We start from the raw sequence: 26,514 nt of genomic DNA on the forward strand, positions 1-26,514 counted from the left end.
GTTTGCGGGGCAATTTATTTAACCGAGATACTTCATTAGAAGGTTCTTCACTGTTCAATGTCTCAGAAATCTTGAGATTTTCTGATTGTAACGATTTAATTTAATCTAAATTAACCTTCAACCTACGATTATTTATTTTTCTGTGGTCTTTTCGTTTTCTTTTAAGAGGTTGACGGCAGAAGTTCAATATTCTTATTTCTTTTAATTAATCTAAAAAGGTCGGAAGTTATAAATTATTTGGATAATTAAAGTTTGTTTCTCAAAATTATTGACGAATTATTATTACAGCCAAGTTTAATTAATTAAGCTTAATTTAAGTTGATTCACAAGACCTCTTGTGTTCAGTGCTTCCACAATCGGCGACGTTCTTTTCTCTGGATTATGTATGTATTTCTGATTTTATGTTAATTTTGTATCTTATCTGAAGACGTGCCAACACTCTTGTTTTGTATATCTTGTGTTGTGAGATTGATAATAGTGTAATGTTTGAGCTACCTAACTCATCTCTTAAAAATCATTATATCTATTGAATAACTATTTGTGTAAGAGCTGAAGAGCTTCCGTTCTGACTAGCCAACTGTTATTTGTTTAACAAAGTTTAAAATCTGAAAAGAAACCCAGAAAGAAATACAATTTCATATTTTTTGAGTTTTAAATTATACTTTGAACATTTCTCTGTCCATCCATTCATGCCCGCACCGTCTTAGACCTCTGTGCTCCACGGTATCAGTGACTATCAGGGGAGATAACAGTTGTCTTTCATTCTCGCGTAATAAGCCACAGAGTAGCCAAAATAAGTATCACCTTATAGTGCTTTCTGTTCCGCTATTTCGTTTTGCTTTTAATGGAATAAGTACTTTGCTAACGTTTCTCGGAGCATTGCTTGTCTGTGTTTTCAAAGCCATCTGTATAGGTTTAAGTGGTATTCTACGTATAACACTGACTGGCGTTTCCTGTAAGAACAAGGAAACATGTTCGGTACGTAAAACTCTGAGGTGGTGCACACCCCCAATGGCAGTGAGCTGCATGAACCATTTTAACCACATACCAGCCCTCCTGCCATTCTTACATTTCTGGCAATACCAGAAATCGAACCCGCACCCCCGAAAACGGCAGCTAATAGTGTTAACCGCTACGCTACGGAGGTGGACAACATGTTCGGTATAACTAGTGAACTGAGGAGTTTCATTAACAAAAATCTCACGCACTAAAAATGCTAATGTACAAATTCATAGTTCAAAAATTTAGGCGAACATGTTTTTGAACGTATGCCACGCTCCGCAAAACAATACCTCATACCCAGGTATATTACCAACTAAATCTTTATTCTTTACCGTTGAGGTATACAAAAGAACATCGATGGATTCACGTTTGTTTTCAGAACATAAACGGAAATGTCCAAATAGGGGCGAAAACAAAGTGATAACAGTCCTCCAGGGTGGATTCTTATCACAGTTCGAGAGCTTCAGTACGGTGTATGTCCTTCACGAGCATTTATCACAGCTTGGCATCTACGTGGCATGCTCCGTATAAGTCCACGAAGGTCACGTTGTGGTATCAGGCCCCTTGTTCAATGAGAGCCTGTTCGACGTCTTGGAGAGTCTGTGGTGGAACAGGACGCCCACGAACACTTCTGTCAATCTTATCCCACATATGATCGATGGAACTGAGGTCGGGACTCACTGCTGGCCATTCCATCTCTTGAATGTCCAGTTTTCGCAAGACAGCTCTGGTGATGCGCGCTACATGAACCCTGGCATTGTTGTGCATGAGTACGAATTCAGGGCCAACAGCGTATGCAGCAACCAACACACGCTGTAACAGTATCTGCTCGATGTACTCCGCACCGGTAAGATTCCGACGGACGACGACAAGATCCGTACGGCCATCAATACTGATGCCATCGCAGAACCTTGTCCGAATCGGCCGCCTTCCTGGACAACATTTGGCATGTACTGCTCACCACGGCGTCTCCATACACGTTGGCGGCGTCCCTCACGCTGTGTCAGCAGAACCTCGTTAAAATATCTCATGGGATGTGGTGGTTGACGTTCAACATGTTCAAATGACCGCAGTAGTCTGTGTACCTCACAACGAGACACGGACGCGCCGCTATGAACTTTCTTTTGAGGGGTCACCTGACAGTTTAATTCATGGCTACGCCTACAGATGGAGTATAACTTCGATTTGACATACCCTGAGTAGCTAAGGTCTCAAGGTATGCTGTACGACCATTGAACCCCATCTACCAAATTAACGTTCACATACCAGACGTTACAAAACATGTCCCCTAAATTTTTTGAAGTGTGTAGTTGACAGATGTCTACTCTGTATCAAACATAATATACGTACTATGTTAAGTCTTACCTTGCTGCCCGAAGGGGCCTACTTCGGTACTAGGTCCTGCTGGCGGAAGTCCTGGAGGCGGAGGTCCTGGACGCGGAGGTCCTGGAGGTGGAGGTCCTGGAGGTGCTATACTTGGCTCTTTGTTCCAGGGTGGTGGAGGGGGCAAGGAAGGTCGTCTCTCATCTTTCCAGTCATACGGCCGTGGAGGTGGTCTCTCCGGTCTCCAGGGCCCTCTGTAAACAGCAGGAGGTCTATTCCATCCTGGTCCGAAGTGGTCTCCTCGCCTGATTCCTCCTTCATAACCATGGCCGTGACCACCATAACCCCCGTGTTGATGAGATCCTCCTTGACCATAGGGTCCAACAGCACTTCCTCCATGGCCTCCTTGGCCGTAAGGTCCAACAGCACTTCCACCATAGCTACCTTGTCCGTGAAGTCCACTTCCACCATAACTTCCTTGGCCATAAGTTCCAACAGCACTTCCACCATAGCCGCCTTGTCCGTGAGGTCCATTTCCGTCAAAGCCTCCTTGGCCATAGTGTCCAACAGCACCTCCGCCATAGCCATATCCTCCTTGACCACTTTGAGCATAGCTCCAGCCACCACTTCCTTGCCCGTAGTCTTTACCGGAGGTTCCCCAAGGGCCATACGGGTCCGTGCCCCCATAGAGACCTCCTTGCTGGCTGCTACAACCGGGCGGACCGTTACGATCCCGTTCGTAGTAGTCATAGTCACGATCTGGGAAGAAGTCTTGGGCCGGATCCAACCGTTCCGAGGGAATGGACACGAGCTCGCAACTGCCTCGACCAAGGCCGCCGACATCAAACCTGAAACATAATTTCAAACATATACACTAGAATGAAACACAAAGAATCCGTTACGCTTCCCGTCCAGCTATTGGTCTGTCCGAGGAATTTTACTGAATTTACGACGAGCTAGGAAGCTCAAGAATGCACATGTATTGTAGTTTTGCTCAGAAATCTGTTGTTGAAGAGGATATTGCTGCCTAAGTAGAGTCCCTAGCTGTAATATCACTTTTTGTTCTGATTGTAGTTTATTTATTGTGAGGCATGTAGGGAAAGTGTGTGGAAAAAAGGAAACTAGGATAGAGAGTTATCCAGGAATTAGGTTAAGGCAGATGTTGAGAATAGTAGAAGGAAGATGATAAGGATAAGGTGCTAGTTTTTTACGGAGGCACCAACAACGTAAGGCAAGCAGGAATAGGTACTAATATAGTTGGAGATGTGTGGGATTTGGTTATGACTACGGGAGATTTTAAGAATATTGTTATAAGTATGATACTGTGTAAGAGGGATAATGACTAGAGGCTGTTTGGGAATTTAGATGAGACTCTAGACTGGATATGTGAGAAAATGGGAATGTGGGTGGATACGAGGTAGGGATCAGCGCCCAGATGGCCTTCACTTGAACCGCAGGGGTACGTACAAGTAAGGAGGTTTGTTTACATGGGTTATAGGGAGACTGGGTGGGCTGAGCGGTGATGAGAGTACAGGGAGGTGGAAGTCAAGTAAGGTTAGTGTTAACCTGTAGAAGTATTGTAAGGAAAGGAATATAATCAAGTAATATAGTATATATGACCGCCTCTGCGGTGTAGTGGTTAGCGTGATTAGCTGCCACCCCTGGAGGCCCGGGTTCAATTCCCGGCAATGAGATGAAATTTGAAAAGTGGCCCGAGGGCTGGAACGGGGTCCACTCAGCCTTGGGAGGTCAACTGAGTAGAGGTGGGTTCGATTCCCACCTCAGCTATACTGGAAGTGGTTTTCCGTGGTTTCTCACTTCTCCTCCAGGCAAATGCCGGGATGGTACCTAACTTATGGCCACAGTCGTTTCCTTCCCTCTTCCTTATCTATCCCTTTCAATCTTCCCAGCACCTCACAAGGCCCCTATTCAGCATAGCAAGTGAGGTCACCTGGGCAAGGTACTGGTCCTCCTTCCGATTTGTATCCCAGACCCAAAGTTTTACGCTCCAGGACACTGCCCTTGAGGCGGTAGAGGTGGGGTCCCTCGCTGAGTCCGAGGGAAACGCCAACCCTGGGGTAAACAGATTAAGAAAGAAAGAAAGAAAGAAAGAAAGAAAGAAAGAAAGAATATAGTATTTATACCAGATAATGTAATAGGCGTGGGCTCATGGCTAAGAAGTGATATTAGCGCGGAAAATATCTAAGAACTGGAGTGTTCATCGTAGAGACAAGACAGGAAATATTCATACTGGTGAAAGAAAAATGTGTAAGCTATGAATTGAAGACGAGGAATATAAAATTCTAGGTATAAGATCTAAAGTGTACAGGTCTGGAAGGGGATGACGCCAACACAGAATTATTATGTGGAAAAAAAAGAAACGAATGTGATTGTAGCGGATGACCTCAATAAAAAAAAAATGTTAACAGGAAGGTAAAGCGAATAAGAGGAATCATTCCCAACAAATGGTACATAAATTAATCTGGGAAGGGGGGGGGGGGAGAGTATTCTAGACGTGGTGCTGATAAAACCAGACGAGCTCCATAGAGAAACTGAAGTGATAAGACGAAGTGAATCACGGAGCCGTTTTAGTCGTAGTTATAAATAAATGTGATAGAAAGGAAGGTTGTATTTATATTTCGTGTGGCTATTTCTAGCCGAGTGCAGCCCTTGTAAGGCAGACCCTCCGATGAGGGTTGGCGTCATCTGCCATGTGTAGGTAACTGCGTGTTAACGTGGTGGAGGATAGTGTTATGTGTGGTGTGTGAGTTGCAGGAATGTTGGGGACAGCACAAACACCCAGGCCCCCGGCCATTGGAATTAACCAATAAAGGTTAAAATCCCCGACCCGGCCAAGAATCGAACCCGGGACCCTCTGAACCGAAGGCCAGAACGCTGACCATTCAGCCAACGAGTCGGACAGGAAGGTTATAAAAGTAGGACTATTAAGTAGTACCATATGGTTGCTAAAAGATTAGGATCAGTGGAAAATGATAAACAAAAATGTAAACGACCTATGGGATGGGTGTTAAGTTATAGCTGAGGAGCATGAAAACAAGCATGTTCCATTAAAGGTGGTAGGGAATAATTAAGATCCACTCTATCATCATCATCATCTGTTTACCCTCCAGGTTCGGTTTTTCCCTCGGACTTAGCGAGGGATCCCACCTCTACCGCCTCAAGGGCAGTGTCCTGGAGCTTCAGACTCTTGGTCGGGGGATACAACTGGGGAGTATGACCAGTACCTCGCCCAGGCGGCCTCACCTGCTATGCTGAACAGGGGCCTTGTGGAGGGATGGGAAGATTGGAAGGGATAGGCAAGGAAGAGGGAAGGAAGCGGCCGTGGCCTTAAGTTAGGTACCATCCCGGCATTCGCCTGGAGGAGAAGTGGGAAACCACGGAAAACCACTTCCAGGATGGCTGAGGTGGGAATCGAACCCACCTCTACTCAGTTGACCTCCCGAGGCTGAGTGGACCCCGTTCCAGCCCTCGTACCACTTTTCAAATTTCGTGGCAGAGCCGGGAATCGAACCCGGACCTCCGGGGGTGGCAGCTAATCACGCTAACCACTACACCACAGAGGCGGCAGATCCATTCTATTATAACAGAGAAATAACATGATTGAGAAAGAGGTGAAGGTTCGAGAGCCGGCCCCATTGTGTAGGGGTAGCGTGCCTGCCTCTCGGCCGGAGGCCGCGGGTTCGATTCCTGGCCAGGTCAGGAATTTTTCTCTCGACCTGAAGGCTGGTTCGAGGTCCACTCAACTTACGTGATTAGAACTGAGGAGCTATCTGACGGTGGGATGGCGGCCTCGGTCTCGAAAGCCCAGAATAACGGCCGACCACAAGACCCCTCGTAATCTGCAGGCCTTCGGGTTGAGCAGCGGTCGCTGGGCAGGCCAAGGCCCTTTCAAGGGCGTTAAGTGCCGTGGGGTTTGGTTCTTTGAGGGGGGAGTTTAGAGAGAAAAAGAGTTCGGAATAGTTGTGGAAGTAAGGAGAGACTGAAGCAGCTTACCAGGAAATTGATTTTAGCAAAACCTTCAGCCAAGGATAAAATGATGGCAAGAAAAATTGGCAGTCACATGAATTTTAGTGAAAAATGGAAGGGTATGTGTAGGTAAGACAGAAACAGTTCCAGAAATGACATTCTAGGAATCATTAACGGACAAGGGAAGTGCATTTGTGAGAGTTTCAGAAGGCAGAAGTATTTATACAGCAGTATTTAAAGATAGTTCGACATAAGGATTATGTCCTGGTAGAGGAGATGACAAATACCGTGTGAAGTACTAAAATGTATGGTCATGAAGACATTTACAACAAATCCCGGGTCACTCCATGTGAGATTTGTGCTGGACAAAGCGGAGGTGGGATAGGTTTTTCTCCGAGAATTCCGGTTTTCCGTGTCATCTTTCATTCCAGCAACACTCTCCAATATCATTTCATTCCATCTGTCATTCATTAATCATTGCCCCAGAGGAGTACAACAAGCCTCGGCAGCCGCAAGATTCCATCCCCGACCCGGTCAATGATTGGAAAACAGGTTGTAGCTTTTCATTCATGAAAAAAAAAAAAAAAAACGTTGAAAGCTAGAAAATTAGATAGAATTGAAAAGATTGGAAGGGGTAGACAAGGAAGAGGGAAGGAAGCGGTCGTGGCCTAAATTCGGCTGGTTGAGAAGTAGGAAACCGGAGAACCACGGAAAATCACGCAAAACCACTTCGAGGATGGCTGAGGAGGGAATCGAGCTCCCCACTACTCAGTTGACCTCCCGAAGCTGAGTGGACCCCGTTCCAGCCCTCGTACCACTTTTCAAATTTCGTGGCAGAGCCGGGAATCGAACCGGGGCCTCCGGGGGTGGCAGATAATCACGCTAACCACTACACCACAGAGGCGGACTATTTCTTTAATGTGTGTAGAAATTATGTAGCTTACAAGTCAATTGTCTTTGTATATATCAATAATATAAACAAACTTGAACTGGTGTACTACAAGATACGTTGGTCTTCAACTATTAGATGTCTCTATCATCGGTTTAACTGCTCCCTTTAGCGGGATGAACTCTATTTCATAAAGAAATGTTAATTTTTGCAGTTGGCAAACCTAAAGTTTTGAGGATTGTTTTGTTTATGTATCCAAGTTGTCAACACTTCAGCTGGTTACTTCTTCAATCGTAATAAACCTATCAGAAACTTGTAAATATTTTTATGCTCGACAATGCCGAAATATAAATATTATATGCCAGAATACTGAATCTTAGTGAGGCTCATTATAATTCAAGTTTCATTATGATACAGGTTCTCCACCAATCGGAGTTCGGTTTTCATTATGATACAGGTTCTCCACCAATCAGAGTTCAGATTTTCATTATGATACAACTGTTTGACCAATTAGGTAAGGATAGCATCGCACCTGCGCTCAACGCACTAACTTCGCACTTGTTTCCAAAATCAAACATGTCGGACACACATATTAACATCAATGCACTTTCTACTTCCAATATTCCACAACCACATGGCGCATTTTCGCAAATTCACTTCACCAAGTGTACAATAAACAGTTTGTATTTGACATAAAGCTAGTTTGTGATAACTTTCTATCAAAGCTTTGAAAACATTATGACATTGTCAAGGTCTCTGATCCACTCACGGAAAATCAATAACCCAGTGCATGCGCTCTGCGCTTGTTCAGTAAACTCAACTGTCAAGCGACATCTCGACAGTAAATTTATTAATATTTAAAAAGTAGGGTTATAATAATTGTACCGGGAGGTACACCTCTACCCCGCTCATTCAAAATCAGCACCATAATAAACTCCTCTATCGATCAAAAGGTGAAACTGATACTACATGAAGTTGGAACTTTAATCAGAAGATGTTACCACTGAAATATTAAGTAATTGCGTTATTGTGAAGTTTCCTAAACTGATTAATGTCTCCTTGTTTTGTTTTGCTATACATCAAGAAGTTTGGACATTTTTCCACAGATGACACTACCAAAACACTATGATCATGCACTCTGGTCCAAAGTAAAGAAAGTTGTTATTGAAAGAAATTTTGTGTTTATAGGTTTTCTCAACTTTCATTTTTTTTTTGTAACTCTAGCTTTGCAACACTTCTGTCTCATTCCGCCAGTTTTGAATCTGGCCAATGAAAAATTTCTGTAATTAATTTTCAACCTATCACAGGCTTCTTGTTCGATTTTGAGTGTAACTTTTGAGTTTAACCAATAAAATTGAGGGGGTGTGTACGGATTAGCCCAGAATCATCTCGAACCTTCCCTGAGGGTATATAAACTGCGACTTTTCATGTTTCCTTGTCAGTTGATCGCCGACTTTCTAAGTGTGTGTGTTAAGGCAGGAGGCGGGGCGCCTCTTTCATCGGCAGGCAGAACATCTACAAGGTAATGGCCACGTAAATTCTATCTTTCTTGCTGTCTCCGCAACTTTATCTGAGAGGAAGGTCCGAATCTTTAATTATGTAACAAGCTTTTCCAAAATGTAAATATTCTTTCGGTTAATGTAAAAATTTCATAAAGTTTTAACTGTAAATCGGGGATAAAGAGTGAGTTACCCTCTCGAGCTCCCCTTCATCTTGGTTTGAGGTGACTGCGTTTTCGTAACTGTTTTCTTCCTGTAATGTGTTAAAGTGATTTCCATGCGAGCCACCTCAGTAGTTCGGGGCTAGCCCCGATTTCATCGGCCGAGAGCCCTGTAGGTTTTAAAATTTTCATTATCTGGGAGAGCAGTGTACGCCTCCATTCAGTTTGCGTTCGGGCCGTTTATTTAACCTGTTCTTTTTTTCTAAGGCCCGGTAGGTTGGGTACTAGATACTCCTGTGTAAAACAATTTCAATTCGTAAATTGTGCCTTTAGAGGCCAGAGACTGTCAGATTTTCATGTAATATTGCCTTGAGTAGGCTGGAAGAAACTGAGAACCTGTTAGCTCTTTTCAAAATTTTGTAATAATGAAGAGTGTCTCTGGAAGGGTAGATATTGTTATTTAGGGAGCAAGTGCTCTTGAATTAGGGGATTTCTGCCCTTGATTAAGTTGTTCCTCATTTTGAATTGCAAATTTTGTAAAATTGAGCTCCTTGCTCAGAATTTTAGACTAAGGGCTTGAAGCTCCAAATGTGTAAATATTCAATAATTTTGGATTGTCCAAGACTTGTTTCAAGATTGCCAATTGTAGCTGTCATGTTGTTATTTGTTAATTTTTGAAACTCTAAAGAAATATAACCTTTATTAAAGTTTTAATTCAATTCTTGATGTTGTAGTTAGACCCATTCAAGCCCAGACCTTCTTTAACCTCTTTCTGCTCCACGGATAACCCCGTAACAGTAATTATCGTCGAGCATAAACAGTCGTAAGCAAGTCGCCTATAATGGTAATTAAGACAGTCGTATGGAAATTATAAAACTCGCTTCGCTCGTTTTGTAAACATAATCCGGTCTTAATTATTGCCATTATAGGCTGGCAACATAATGTCCTATCTCCAGCCAATTACAATTGGAGGTGTGTACAGGAATCCAGCCTATCAGTAAAGAGTTCTGGAAGCTTCCCCATAAAATACTATAAAAGCTGGGCTCTTTAGGGCCGTATTGTCTGAATTGCTCCAGTGTGAGGAAGGCCCAGCGACTCAAGGTAATGGCAGAATCTTCATAGATATGTGATAGATCCTGCGGATAGTGTGAGGGGAAGGTTTCAACCTCTTCTATTTAAAGTAAATTTCTAAATTTGGTGGTTCAAATGTAGAATTTTCTGCAAGTCTGAGGACTCTGTTCTATTCTCAACTGGGAAATAAGTAATATAAGGGAACACAGAGTGATTACACTCCGTCGGTTCCCATTCAACTTGGCATGGTGTGACTACATTTCTTAAACCTCTAAAATTCTTTAAAAACCATTTGGCATTAATGTTTCTCATTTAGTCGTCCCGGCATAGAATAGGATTAGCCTCTATATCGTCTGGCCATAAGTCCGCTTAGTGTTTTAACTATTTCTAGAAGGAGGGCAAGTGTTTCGTCTCCTAGCCTTTTGTTTATGGCCAGTCATGTTCAACCTTTCCTTTTTACACTAAGGCCACTTAGTATGGGCAATTATGCCCCTGTATATTTATTGGTGTATGTAGAGTTTTTCATGGTGTTAGTTCCCTATGGGGACAGTGAACCCTATAACTGTTGAGCAATAGATAAGATCACATTGGGGCAACGGTGTGTAAATATTTTCATTGAAGACAACCGGTAGGTTGTCAGGGGAACTTAAATGCGCCATAAGAAAACTGATGCTTCTGCGAGGCGAGATTATGATACAGTTGGAGCGCACACTCCTGCGAGGGCTATTTTCCTGGAGCATCTCTTGCTCTTTTAAAATTTTGTACCTGGCAAGAGCAATTCAGCTCTTTTCTGTGTAAATTAACATTTTCAATTCTCTCAAGTTTTTGTACCTGATGTTCGAACTTCTAAGTCCACTATATTGTTAGAGCTGACGAGCTCATTAATATTGTTGTTATTCATTATTTCTCCAATTTTAAACTCAGAAAAAAAGGAAAGAAATGAAATTTTAAAAGTTGTTGTGTTAAGTTCTACTTCACAGTTAATTCCTTGTCCAGCCATTCACACCAGGCGCTCCTTATCCCTCTGCGATCCACGGAAACCCCGGAACAATTATTATTATTATTATTATTATTATTATTATTATTATTATTATTATTATTATTATTTTATGTACCTAGAGAGTTGACCGTACGGTTAGGAGCGTGCAGCTGTGAGCTTGTATTTTGGAGATAGTGGGTTCGTACCTTACTGACGGCAGCCTTGAAGATGGTTTCCCATTTTCACACCAGGCAAATGCTGGAGCTGTTCCATAATTAAGACCATGGCCACTTTCTTCCCACATCTATCCCTTTCCTGTCCCATCGTCGCCGTAAGACCTATCTGTTCAAAGTAAAGCAACTTGTAAAAAATAAACGAAAATTAACAACTGACGGTGCCTTATTGATTGTAATGGTGAAGGACAGTTCTCATTTAGAGGTAGCGCACTTCGTTCGCAATGAAGAAAGGAATACTGGGCTCCCCTACCGCATCTCCTTAGAATTTCTTCGCTCGAGTCAGCGTGTGCCAGCCGAGACCGCACGGGAGTAATAACACCCTAGACTCTAGGCGACCAGGAAGATAAGTCAGTCAGTTACATAACAACCGTAAAGTTAAGGTCACCTGATTGTACTGAATTGGCCATCATGTCTTTCATATCATCTGTAGTCAGACTTGTGTTGCGCGATGTTGTCGGAAAACGCATTGAAGCAGTCGGCGAACTGTCCCCACCCGTTCAATTATTTATTTATTTTTAAATATTTTTCTTTGGACGTGAATACTTCTATAACTGCTGTCTAGTATATGGTGCCAACCCAGAACATCTACCGACACTTTTTAAAGCGAGCATTTTCACGCCTATGATTTCTAAATTGCAAGACATATTTCAGTGAAAAAAGCAATGATCGACAGAGGAAGGATCAATGAATCCAACGTGACCTTGAATTGCAACGAACCGGGCGAGTTGGGCGTGCGGTTAGGAGCGCGCAGCTGTGAGCCCGCATCCGGGAGATAGTGGGTTCGAACCCCACTGTCGGCAGCCGTGAAGTTGGTTTTCCGTGGTTTTCCATTTTCACACCAGGCAAATGCTGGGGCTGTACCTTAATTAAGGCCACGGCCGCTTCCTTCCCATTCCTAGGCCTTTCTTGTCCCAGCGTCGCCATAAGACCGATCTGTGTCGGTGCGACGTAAAGCAACTAGAAAAAAATGCAACGAGTGACGTCATCTAGTGAGACGCGGGATGGGGGTGTTGAACTGAGGCACAAATTGGCCTGCAGCCGAGGCAGTGTAACTGGAGAATGTGAAACGATAGAACGTTTTTTTTTTTTTTTTTTTTTTTTTGCTATTGGCTTTACGTCGCACCGACACAGATAGGTCTTATGGCGACGATGGCACAGGGAAGGGCTAGGACTGTGAAGGAAGCGGCCGTGGCCTTAATTAAGGTACAGCCCAGCATTTACCTGGTATGGACATGGGGAACCACGAAAAACCATCTTCAGGGCTGCCGGCAGTGGGGTTCGAACCCACTATCTCCCGAATACTGGATACTGGCTGCACTTAAGCGACTGCAGCTATCGAGCTCGGTGATAGAATGTTTGTAGTGGAGTCAAACGTCTCGTAACGAACCAGGCCACAACCTCAGCTGAGCAATACATTCTGTACCTAGCGTGTTGCACACATTTACGGAGCAATGTCTTTACGTAAAGATATCGGCGAAGCTACTATGTTCGTCTGACTACAAGTCGCGTGCATGCGGGGTAAGGGTTGCGCATGCGCCAATCTCAAGTCTCAAGGCCTGACAAGAAACATCGGTTCCGTGCGCGGTGATTCTTGTGCTGCTGTGAATTTTCAAATTGGTAGCGCAATTGCGCTTTAGTTAACACATTTACTGTAAGTACTGCATAATCAGCAGTTTAGTAATGAACACGCAGCTTGCGCAGTTTATCACAAGTAATGTTACTCGTGCGGGTACCTACAAACTGCCGCCACTTCTCGTGAGATGCAGATAGGACGACGACCGTAGGCAAACCTGCAAATTTCAACCAAACTTGGTACACATATGAGAAATACTGTGGGAGTAAGACACACCTGGCACCCATAGCGATGGAGAGGGGAGGGAGTAACATCTTAAAAACGGAAACGATCTAATATAAGTGTTGAGTAGCCTACATAGCTTTCGGGGTCGTTGAAATGAATAGTGACACTCTGAATGCCATTTAACTCCAAGTTCGGCCACCATCGACATGCTGGGGGAGAGAATGTTCAAAATGACCAAGATTATGTATGTATGTGTTTATGTTCCAGCATAGCTGTCAAAGAAACTCGGTACACATATGACTCAGTATCTGGAGAAAAATAATGTGGCGGTAAGACACCACTAGCGCCCGTACGGTTGGGAGATGGGAGGGAGTGGCATGAAAAAAATAATCGAAAACGACCGATGTTAGTGTCAAATTCATACTATTCGGGGTCGCTGAAATAAATTGTGACACTCTGGATGGAGTTAAAGTCCACGTTCAGCCTTCATCGGCATGGGGGTCAAAAGGGCTGAGAAGGAACATGTCCTAAATGACCGAGATTAGTGTTAAATCCATAGTTTTTGTGTTCGCCAGGCTGACTGGTGACAGCCCCAATGGCTGCTGGAATCGTGGGCGCCATATCTACCTTAATTAAGGCCACGATCGCTTCCTTCCCACTCCTAGACCATTCCTATCCCATCGTCACCGAAAGACCATATCTGTGTCGGTGCGACATAAAACAAATTAGAACTTTAAATGAAACACACAACAATAACTTTAAAAAGCTACAAAATAGTTCGTAGAATGTCAATAAGCGTCACAATAAAAAATGTACAAAAAATCACTTGACACATAATTAACAGGTAATAACTAATCCCAAAAGTAAACATTACAAAAGTATCTGGGGAGCGCAAGGAGGAATTTCATATCAAGACAAGTTGTCTCACCTATTTATAACAAATGCTTCTGGGTGCATGAGTCCTCTAATTATTATTATTATTATTATTATTACTATTGGACTTTTCTCAATTCATTGGGGTCGACACTCGATGAGAATTTGGCCAAATTTTACGACCAGATGCTCTTCCTGACCTCAAACGTATGCGGAGGAATGTATTTACTATTGCATGTTTCTGTGGTGGTCGATAACGTGTTTTTGTATATGAATGCTAGTGTATTATGGCAAACAAAAAACACCCAGTCCGTGAGCCAGAGGAATTAACCAGATTCAGTTAAAATTTATTATCCGGCCAAGAATCGAACCCGGCGTCTTCTGAATCAGGACTAGTACACTAACTATTCGGCCAAAAGGCTGGTCTACTATAATTATACTTTCAGAATAAAAATCTGGAGTATTTTGTATTTTTACGTTTATGTTGAGTTAACAACGCAAGGATGGGGTATCAGTAATGTTATCAGTAATGGCACAACCCTAAGCCCAATGAATGCAAATCAACAATCCAGTACAGAAATTACACGTAAATAGTTTATCAGGTCGACTTCGCGTACTATAAGTAAATGGGGCTGTTAACCACAAAGTTCAAAGCCCCTTACAAGAAGCAATAGCAACTTATATTTACCCAGTTCTGTGCCACGCATCTCGCCATAAGAGGAGGCGGGGGTGGGAGGACGTTGAAATGCAGCTTAATGAAAATGAAAACCTACAAAATGTTTTCCAGTCAATCACGTCAAACTGCAAGGTTGCTTGCTCACTTGAATATTTGCCAAGTCTTTATTACGTATGTAACAACCCTACTGGCGTTTGGTTCGTCATGGTGCGTGCCTTAGCATGCACGGCCATGGAGGCAGACCAGATACCTGCTAGGAGAGTGACGCGGAAGAACATTTGGGCTCTCTTCGCCTGTTTAGTGAATGGATCAGATATCATCTGTCCATTACAAGCAGACAAAGAAGAGCATCAAGTAGTCAGCTAACCAAAACTTGTCATGAACAATGGGCCATTTATTTCCACATATACACACATATTCGACTTTCTCTCCAGATATGACATCGTTACATCATAAGTCGTTACATCAACGATTGTTTTCTGCGCGGCTGCGACATCTTGACGGCTACTTCCGACGCTGAAAGTCCTTTTTTCCCTTGTAGTATACTAAAAGTGGAATAGCATTGAACTCTGTGTCGTAACCAGTGACTCGCCAACCTCAGTTACTTTCGCTGTTATCTTACATTTCCAACACTCGGATAATGAATTATCTATACGTAGATAACGTTCACTTCTGTATTACCACAGAGTTTATTATCTCGGTTTACCGAAACTAAGTTTTCTTTTCAATTTGAATTTGAATCTTAAATTTTTCATACTGATGCACGCAAACAAGTTACTACGTACTGCGGTCATTATCGAAAAGTTTTAAGTAGATTAATTATTTGCACATAGATGTTCATAAATTACGTCCGCTTTGACCAGAAGCGAAGAAAGAAGCCTAGCATGGCGTTCCCAGAAAAGAAATTGCTATTTAATTTGGTGACAGTAAATATTATCAATATTAAAACAGAGAATAAGAAAACAGATTATAGCCTACACATTGTACACTTCTTCTTTATCTGTTTACCCTCCAGGGTCGGTTTCTCCCTCGGACTCAGCGAGGGATCTCACCTCTACGCGCTTCATGGGCAGTGTTCTGGAGCTTCAGACTCTGGGTGGGGATACAACTGGGGAGTATGACCAGTACCTCGCCTGCTATGCTGAACAGGGGCCTTGCGGGGGGATGGGGGAAGATTGGAAGGGATAGACAAGGAAGAGGGAAGGAAGTGGCCGTGGCCTTAAGTTAGGTACCATCCCGGCATTTTCCTGGAGGAGAAGTGGGAAACCACGGGAAACCACTTCCAGGATGGCTGAGGTGGGAATCGAACCCTCCTCTACTCAACTGACCTCCCGAGGCTGAGTGGACCCCGTTCCAGCCCTCGTACCACTTTTCAAATTTCGTGGCAGAGCCGGGAATCGAACCCGGGCCTCCGGGGGGTGGCAGGTAATCACACTAGCCACTACACCACAGAGGTGGACACGTACACTTCACTGAAAATATAAAGCAATAATTCCTTAGTTCTTCATTAAAAAACCATCACCAATCCTATACCATAAAGATATAAGCTGTAATCGATAATCTATCTTACATATTTGTTGGGAATTCCAGGTTATGTTCGATCATGGCTACGGGTCCTATATACAGTACTTTTTGGAATATAGGTAAGACGGACAGAGTCGATGCTTTAGATAACCTAAAATTTGTTTCAAATTCCGTGTCATTATAGTCCTCAAAATTTGTAGCGCGTTATTTCATCCACTTAGGACGTTTTATTGCATGTCCGGTTCTATGGCTAAATGGTTAGCGTGCTGGCCTTTGGCTACAGGGATTCCGGGTTCGATTCCCGGCATGTTGCCGGGATTTTCTCTTTCATTTAAATATTCCAGCCATCTACGAGCTGCCATCTTCAACGGCAAAATGTATAGAGTTTCTGTTTCATCGGCCAACCTTTCTCCGTTAAAATGTTAAACCGAGATAGTTTGTTGGTGAATACAGAGGTAACTGCTATCTCGGTTTCCATAGCTTTAAGCCATTGGTGAATACGGGTCTTAGAATTTCGTGGTAAGTTCTCAAGTCGTCCGCGGATCATATGCCATCCTGGTTTGCGACACTACGAAGGGTTGTTTGCGATCCAAAAGCAAAAAAAGCAAAGTCATCTCCGTACAGGCCATGAAGGCCCTTGGAGGAGTGGAAGGTAAAGGCTTCCATTATCCGTAACCTCGGCACTTGATGGGGTGAGTGGTTAGCTTTACGCCCGGCCGCCTTTGCACCTAGGAATTAACCTGGTACTAATTTCTGGTGTAGGCTGAGTGAACCTCAGGCCATGTGCACCTCCGGAAGTGGAAAACTCTTTTCTTAAAATTTACGACTTCCTGACGGCAATTTGCGATCCATGATGATGAGAACCCATGTGATGTTCTGTTTGGTGGTCTCGCTGTGCGTCACACTTTCCAGTATAGTGAGCTGGTGCTGATTCTGAGTAGTTTCGTACATGAGGGTCCCTGGAGGAATCTTAAAGAGGACCTGCTGCTGGTTATAACTGTAACCTATCGTGTAGAACGTGACGGGAACTCAAATGACTCAGAGCTTGTGTGTCTCAATGTAAAGTCAATATCAGAAGATGAGCTTTGTGTATGTAACCCATACCACTTTTTGATTTACAAAGGGCTAGAAGAAGTCTGTGACTGAATGGCCTGTCTGCATGAACTGACATGGCCATCCGCCGGGGATGAACAGGGCTTATTGATATATATAATTGCACATGGTCTATTATCTATATCCCTGTCATTTTGTTTTATGTATTTTATTATCAAATACATAATTTACTCTTTAATGTATGGTTATTAGTAACACCATGTCCTAGACATGTAAAAAGAAAAGTCCTTCCAGGTACGTTTTCCAGAGATCGTTCATAGTTCACGCTCTTCTGCTTCTAAAACCATTTTAATAAATTAAATGCACACAAATCCATTGAAATGAAGCATCGGGTGATTTAAAACTCATACTAACTGCATACTTTATTGTGAGTACGCGGTAGCCGTGACTCCGACACAGCATCGTTCAAAGATTTTCCTTTTATGTGCATAGCATCTACACTATAATCTGAAATTCAGTTCCCTTATACAATACAAATGCTGCTGGAGTTTCCTATAAAAATCTAACTTCACACACGCAAAGTACACTGACTTAGCAAATGTCATGGGATAGTCACCTAATAGCGTGTGAGGCCTCCTCTGGCCTTGCGAACTGCACTGAGACGCCGTGGAAGTGAGTCGACGAGTCCCTGGTAGTCCTCTGGACGTAGCTGACACCATATCGTTTGCAGAGCGGCCGCCAATGCTGGTCTGTTCCTGGGTGCAGGATCCATGGCACGGAGCCTGCGTCCCAGAACATCCCAGATATGCTCGATAGGGTTCATATCGGGGCTCCTGGGTGGCCATGGCAGTCGTTGGACCTCCACTGCATGTTCCTGGAACCATTCCCGGGCGACGTGGGAGCGATGTGGCGGCGCTTTATCATCTTGAAACACCGCAGAACCGTCTGGGCGCTGGAAGGCCAAAAATGGGTGGAGATGGTCTCGGAGCACCTCAACATACCGCGTACTATTCAAAGTCTCTTCCAGAACAACTAGGGGGCCAATTCCATACCAGGAAAATGCACCCCAGACCATAACAGGGACACCGACGCCCTGGACCACTCCTTCGAGGCAGGCGGGATCCATCACTTCATGTGGTATGCGCCACACACAGTGCCTCCCATCGGCATGGTGCAATTGAAATCGTGATTCGTCCGACCATATCACGTTACGCCATTGTTCCAGTGTCCATCCCTGGTGACTGGCGACAAATGCGCGTCGTTGTGCCCGATGACGTTGGGTTAACAGAGGCACCCATGTGCGCGCCGGCTCCCATACCACATAGAACCTATGTTCCTACGGATTGTCCACTGGGAGACGTGTCTAGCACGGTCTGTGCTGAATTGAACCGTGATTTGTTGCACGGTTGCCCGTCTGTCACTATTGACAATCCGTCTCAGATGTCGCCGGTCACGGTCATCGAGGATGGCTGGACGGCCGGTCGTTCGTCTGTTGTGGACGGTGACACGCGCATTCAACCATTCACGATACACCCTGGACGGGGTTGATCGTGTGAAGCCGAATTCCCGCACCACTTCCGAAATCGCACTTCCCATCCGTCGGGCACCGACCACCATACCCCATTCGAACGGTGTCAGCTCACGACGATGTTCCATGTTACACTTGTCACATGCACAGCCACTGCTCACAAGGTCTCCTATACAACTGCCACTGGCACAGGGGGCGTGTGGTGCGCAGACAACACACCTGCGCATCAGTGCTCCGCTATCCCATGACATTCGTTCAGTCAGTGTACATAGCACTGATAATCAAGATAATGAATAACCTTCATATGAAGTAGCGACAGGTCAACTAGCGTGTATCGTGCCAAGGAAGTGCAATTCTTGCATCCTATGAGGGGTTAAATAAGAAATAATAGAAAACACCAACGACTATTACACAACCGGTAGGGAGATGTCGTGGCTGAGATATTGTTTTTGCATGGCTCCTGCTGTCAGGGTCTCAGGCGTGACAGATGGGTATCAATTACAACACTGTAGGAAGAGAGCTGAGTAATTAAGAGAATGTTGTAATTAATGTGCACCGTGTTTCTCTTCGCACACCGTTTATCTCTAACACGTTTTGCGGAACTTAGAAATGTCGAAATATATTTGTATACATTCCACAATGCATGGCTGCCGCGAGAGTTTGGTTCATGAAAAAGGTGGACTGAAGTGGGAAAATCCACAAGAAAAGTAGATTGTGTAATCTTCTTACAAATACACTGCAGGAGTCCGCTCTCTGTAATTTAAATTATTTTGCTGTATTTATCCGTTTTCGGTGAAGTTTTCTTGTTTGTTTATTTGTCTGTTTGTTCCACCATGACGGCTCAATAGATCTAGACCAAACTTTATATTTAGAGTCTACTCATATAGAAGCAGGTTTTTATATGCATATAATTTAAAAAAACTCAAAAGACTGGCAATTTATAGGAAGACCAGTAGAGTTTTTTCAATTTTCTCTTATACTATTGATTTTCAGTAATATCTGTAGACTATACGTGAAATGTCCCTTCATTTTAAATAATTTGTGTTATGTACATAATGTCGCTTACTCTTCAAATGACGGATTAATTAATTTTCTACAGCAGCAAGTGACGGACACCCTCACAGATCAACAGTGAACCTACCGGTTGTCATGGCAACGTCTCAACCTACTTCCAGCAGGGATGTGACGTAATAATGCCATTCTCGTCATCATTCCTGTAAACTCGTGGTTGTTTATTGGATGGAAGGCGAGAGAGGCGTTGAGCTGCCAAACTGAGTGATATTTTCGGAATACCGTTGGAAATTACAATCTTCCTCGAATAGTGCTAAGTGTGGCTGTTACTATTAGAATAGTGCCGCGGAGTGTGGCCCATTATTTCACAATTTAAGGTGTTTCCTGGAATTTGCTAGAATTGATACTGTATTTAACTGTATTTAAGAGTGACTGAATGGGTGGCTGTATGTCTAGAAAGTAGAACTCAGAGAATTAAAGTAGGCGTAGCTTTATCTGACCCTGTAATAATTAAGAGGGGAATTCCTCAAGTCAGTATAATTGGACCTTTATGTTTTCTTATACATATAAATGATATGAGTAAAGTGGAATGAGAGATAAGGTGTTTTGAGGATGATGTTATTCTGTATAGAGTAATAAATAAGTTACATGATTGTGAGCAACTAAAAAATGGCCTCGATAATGTTGTGAGATGGTTAAAATTCAGGTTGTGAGTTTCACAAATAGCAAAAGACCTCTCAGTTTTAACTAATGCGTTGATGAGGTGAAAGTTCCTTTTGGGGATCATTGTAAGTACTTAGGTGTGAATATAATGAAAGATCTTCCTTGGGGCAATCACATAAATGGGATTGTAAATAAAGGGCACAGATCTCTGCACATGGTTATGAGGGTGTTTAGGGGTTGTAGTAAGGATGTAAAGGAGAGTGCATATAAGTCTCTGGTAGGACCCCAACTAGAATATGGTTCTAGTGTATGGGAGCCTCACCAGGATTACTTGATTCAAGAACTGGAAAAAATCCAAAGAAAAGGAGCTCGATTTGTTCTGGGTGATTTCCAACAAAAGAGTAGCGTTACAAAATGTTGCAAAGTTTGGATTGGAAAGATTTGGTAGAAAGGAGACGAGCTGCTCGACTAAATGGTATGTTCCGAGCTGTTAGTGGAGAGATGGCGTGGAATGACATTAGTAGACGAATAAGTTTGAGTGATGTCTTTAAAAGTAGGGAAGATTACAATATGAAGATAAATTTGGAATTCAAGGGGACAAATTGGGTCAAATTTTCGTTTATAGGAAGGGGAGTTAGGGATTGGAATAACTTATCAAGTGGGATGGTTCTAGTGTATGGGAGCCTCACCAGGATTACTTGATTCAAGAACTGGAAAAAATCCAAAGAAAAGGAGCTCGATTTGTTCTGGGTGATTTCCAACAAAAGAGTAGCGTTACAAAATGTTGCAAAGTTTGGATTGGAAAGATTTGGTAGAAAGGAGACGAGCTGCTCGACTAAATGGTATGTTCCGAGCTGTTAGTGGAGAGATGGAGTGGAATGACATTAGTAGACGAATAAGTTTGAGTGATGTCTTTAAAAGTAGGGAAGATTACAATATGAAGATAAATTTGGAATTCAAGGGGACAAATTGGGTCAAATTTTCGTTTATAGGAAGGGGAGTTAGGGATTGGAATAACTTATCAAGTGGGATGGTGAATGAATTTCCGATTTCTTTGCAATCATTTAAGAAAAATCTAGGAAAACAACAGGTAGGGAATCTGCCACCTCGGATACTGTTGTAAATGCAGATCAGTAGTGATTGATTGACTGATTGATTGTTCGATTGATAACCTTTACTTCAGTTTTCTGCTTTAATTGCACACCTCTGCCTTGCCTCTTTAGGATTAAGAAATAAAACCTTATGACATTTTCTTATCTGAATACTTAACGTGCCCTGAACCTAAATTTCTCCTTTGTTACCGCTTTCAAAAATCCGTAACAAATATGGTCGGTATTTAGTGAGGGACATTTCATTTTTCCGCATGGTATTTACATATTTGTCCTATCCGGCTGTCTTCAGATATTGTCATGAGTTATTCCAGTCTGTTGTTGTCCTTCCCAGATTAACTTATTTGCCATTTGTGGGCCATGCTTCCTGTCGTTCGCATTACCTTCACAGTTGACATTTGATAAACTTAGATCACTCGCTACAATTCCATTCCTTTCCAAATCATTTCCAACATAGCTGATTATCTTATCAAATAATTCCGAATCAGCGTCTTCGCCACGCTTTCCCGGCCTGTACACTCCAAAAACATCAAGTTGCCTATTATCTTTAGAGATAAGTCATACATCTAGAATTTCATGTTTGTCATCTTTAACTTTCTCGTAGCTTACAGATTCTTCTTTCCCCCTCCTACTATTCCTCCTATCTCTACGATAAACACTCCAGTTTTGTGAGAAAATTTCTGCATCCATTATATCACTTCTCAGCTATAGTTCAACTCCTATTACAATATCTGGTAAGTATATATCTATTAAATTACTTAATTCTATTCCTTTGTTTACAATACCTCTACAGTTCAATACTAACATTTTTATGTCATCCCTACTTGACCTCCAGATCCCTGTATCCTTATCACCGCTCCCTAGACCACCCCGTTTCCATGAATGTACCTCACTATAACCCTTCTAAACAAATTTCGTAAGTTATACGTACCACTCCGGTTTAAGTGAAGGCCATCTGAGCGCAGATCTCTATCACCTCCCAGTTTCCCACATACCCACTCCACAATCGGTTTTAAATCTCCAGTCACCTCCCAGTCAGTATCCCTCCTACACAGCATTCCACCGACAACAATCTCTGCTTACTTGTGCTGCATTTACCAGACCCCACACATCCCCAACTACGTTGGCACTTACAGTATATCTGCTTGCCATACGTTGTTGGTACCAACGTGAAGCACTACCATCTTCTCCTTTCCCTCCTCCTTCTCTTCTACTTTCCTTAACATCTGCCTTAACGTAATTCCTGGACAACACTCTACCCTGGTTCCCCTTCTTCCACACACTTTCCCCACATGTCTAACAATGGAATCCCCCATGAGCAGAGCCTCAACCCTACCCAGCTCATTTGATCGCCTCCTCAACTGATCAGCCCTATCTTTCCTGACGGCTGCAGAAAGCCACCTCCTCCTCCCTTTTCTCAACTACAGTTCCCTGTTATTCATCTTCCCTCGGTTGTTCTACCTGCAGTGCCTCATACTGATTTCTCACAGACACTTGTCCTGAATACTGCTCCTGAATAGAGCCCTTAGCCTGCAATGTCTTTCCCCTTAAAACATTAGACCACCTGTCTTCTACAATTCCCCCCTTTCCTTCCCATCCCTCTTTCACACCTACCGTACACCGTACTCCTCTGAGAGAATCCTAATTATCTCCTTCAAACTCTCCAACTCCTCCCTCATACTCCTTAATGATTGGCCACACCTATAGTTCCTACACTTACATTCCTTAGCCATTCTTTATGGAATAATGAAAAAATAAAAGATAAAATAACTTATTCTGTGCAAAGAAAATGAAAGGATAGAAATACTGTCTAGGTTATTACACAAGGATCACAGGACAGTAAGGTAATTAATATACTACTACACTACAATATGACTTTATCGTACAACATAATAAGATGAAAACTGCCGTTAATAATTGAATATCGAAAGGAATACACAAGAATTACACAATTCTAAGCTGCAGTCCTTCGCAGTCTATGATGTACGTGATCAAGTCACATAACGTATCGTTAATTGGAACTTATTTGGAGCCAATGGGTAGGTTACGACACTTTTGAGAGTTGATGCCTTTTACTATGGCCAGTAAGAAACAAGATGCCTTAGTAAACTTATCATTGAAAGCTAAGAAGCACTGGTCCATGTCTAAGGCGTCTGGACGTGAAGCCGGTTTGAATGCGGACACACATTAGAGAGCGATGATATTAGCAGGCTTTGGCGTAATTCGGGGGTGGCAAGGGGTGGTAGGTGGCACCCCAATATTTTGAAGGAAACAAAATTTCCGTAAAATTATGGACGTAGACATGCATAATTTACAAGAAGACACTATGTTTTTCGTTATTTTTTTAACTGAGCTCAGTGAAACAAATGATCGTTGCAAAATTGTACAGGCCACCTATGTAATGTTGATAGATATATATTTTACTATTGTAGAACTTAAACTTTCCCTCTCAGTTCTAATTAAAATGCCACTAATAAGTTCGGAAAGTGTGCTGACGGGTAGGCGCCGAGCGCGACTGTCTCGATGATCAGATGTTCAGATTGCCACTTAATGTACTCGTATTTTCCGAGCGACGGAGACACTCTCTGGTTTTGTTATAGTATAGTGTTTTTGTCTTGCGCATCTCTTGTAGTTTTATTTAATGGCTGTTCTGATTTTCTGTATTCTCCAATATTTTTAATACTTAATAGTCAGGAAACTCTCTAGTTTATCTATTTTCTTAGGTTAAATTTGTGCCAGTTTGCTTGATGAGTATTACAAAAAATATTTTTTTCTATTTGCTTTACGTCGCACCGACACAGATATGTCTTATGGCGACGATGGGATAGGAAAGACCTAGGAATTGGAAGGAAGTTGCCGTGGCCTTAATTAAGGTACAGCGCCGGCATTTGCCTGGTGTGAAAATGGGAAACCACGGAAAACCAGGGCTGCCGACAGTGGGGCTCGAACCCACTATCTCCCGATTACTGAATACTGGCCGCACTTAAGCGACTGCAGCTATCGAGCTCGGTTTACAAAATTTCAAGTCACTCATAGGCCTATAATATCTGTTAGATAACTCTGAAGCCAGTCTGTCGGCTCTACAAGAAACGTCACGGACTGACTGCCAGCATGGAGGATTTCATTTTTAAAATTTTTATTTGCTTTTACACAGAAAATTTGTGACGCAGTGTGACTCATTATCAAAGACCCTACAATGCAGCAGTGTGATCTACGAAGTTTTAAGATCAGTGAACAACAGTACAGTTAATGTTTCAGAATTGAAGAATGTTTTACTCAATATTGTTCAATCACTGCCCGGTGGTAGCAGAAAAATGTGGATTTGGCGCAGCGGAGTTGCCATGAGAATTGGCTCCACTTGAGACAAATCTACAATTTCCTGTTATTGGCATACTTAAGCAAGAAACATAGACTCGGTTTCAAGAAAATAACTTGGATCTCAACCATTTAAGTCAAGTTATAAATGAAAGCGAAGTAGACCTGGCCAGAGTAAAATGTCTTTGTAAATTTTTCCACTTTTTACATGAAACTCCTTCTTTCTGAACTCCAATGTTTTGTTTTGCAAAGTAGAAGAATCAGAAAACAAATATATCAAAGAAAGATCTTCCGCTTTCTGTAGAGAAGTATTTGAAAAGTGTGTTCAGCCTCATTTTTGAACTCCTTTTTTGTTTTCTTTCTTTACTTTCCCGATGCATTCAGCAAACTGCGACAGTTATTTTTCATGATTGCGGAGTTTAAAAACATACTTCAGGCACACGATTACCCAACAGAGGTTATCCTCGTTGGGTTGTTGGCTACCAAAAGCAGTTCTGATGTTGCCTATTTAAAAGTAATTAATGATTTGAAATCAAATCAAAAGAGAAAACTTCATTTTAGACAAAAATACGATGTGATCAGATCTTATAAAATTAAATAGAAGTTGACAGCTTTATTCTTACTTTTACGAAAAAAAAAAAACAGGCCAAGTAACAAATAAATTTGAATTATGTCTACTTATTAATTACGTGTGAATGTTTTTTTACTTTACAGAGATTTGATTATTAAATTAAAGTTATTAACATAAAATCTTAGGAATAATTTTCTGGTCACAAACTGCTCTCAAAGGGGGCCCATGGACCCGCCCGCGATAATCATTGCCACCCCAATCAAAACATACTACATTGGGGACAGTCAGCCAACGCTGTACTATCTAACCAATTTAGCACAGAAAGACTGTTTCAGAGTAAGAGGCCAGACACTCTGTCGACAGATTTAAGAAGAGCGCTGCTCGATATTCGGTGTGTGATGCTGATCATAAGCCAAAGTTCTGCTCTCGGATGAAATGAAATGTCGTATGGATTTTAGTGCCGGGATATCCCAGGACGGGTTCGGCTCGCCAGGTGCAGGTCTTTCTATTTGACGCCTGTAGGCGACCTGCGCGTCGTGATGAGGATGAAATGATGATGAAGACAACACATACAACCAGCCCCCTTGCCATTGGGGCAATTAACCAATTAAGGTTAAAATCCCCGACCCGGCTGGGAATCGAACCCGGGACCCTCTGAACCGAAGGCCAGTACGCTGACCGTTCAGCCAACAAGTCGGACTGCTCTCGGATGATTAGATAGTACTGTTTAAGTGAAACATCGTTGGATGGATCCAATAAAACTGGTAGAAAGGCCCTTTCATATAGACGAGAATTCCCAACACCCAGGAATATTTTCTGGTGTTAGCAGAGCAAAAAAATAGCTATACGTCATCAAATGGAATACAAACTGTTCAGCAGAAATAGGAAAGACGGACATGTCAGTAACGAAAGTCAGAGAACACTGATGAAGATCGCAAACTCTTACAAGTAGATAGACCAAGTCTTACAATTGTTAGAAAATTAAGTTCAATATCAACTGACGCTAAATATCTCCCGTTTCCAAAATTGATTGGATCCCATGGTTGATTCATCAGAATCTCAAATTTCTCTGCCAACTTTGAACATTTCCTTCAGTCGGTGAGATCCTACAATTGAACGACAACGGACAAAGTAGTCGTGTTGCTAGGGTGGAAGGAATGTGGCAAGCAATGCTTTCCAGAGAAGGAAAGACTCCTCTAAAGAAAATATCAGTCCCTTTTTTCTTATAAACTCAAGTTAAGGCAAG

General features: G+C 42.6%; 1 protein-coding gene across 1 annotated transcript in view; it reads right to left on the minus strand.

Annotated features, from left to right (window-relative positions):
* LOC136874423 (uncharacterized) overlaps nt 1–26,514 on the minus strand; it is a 463,178-nt gene that overhangs the window by 168,759 nt on the left and 267,905 nt on the right. The window contains exon 5 of the mRNA XM_067148056.2: nt 2,368–3,173. Coding sequence (XP_067004157.2) covers nt 2,368–3,173 — 806 coding nt within the window. The remainder of the gene's footprint in view (nt 1–2,367; nt 3,174–26,514) is intronic.

The sequence above is a fragment of the Anabrus simplex genome, chromosome 5 (assembly GCF_040414725.1).
Source record: "Anabrus simplex isolate iqAnaSimp1 chromosome 5, ASM4041472v1, whole genome shotgun sequence".
NCBI classification, from domain to species: Eukaryota; Metazoa; Arthropoda; class Insecta; order Orthoptera; family Tettigoniidae; genus Anabrus; species Anabrus simplex.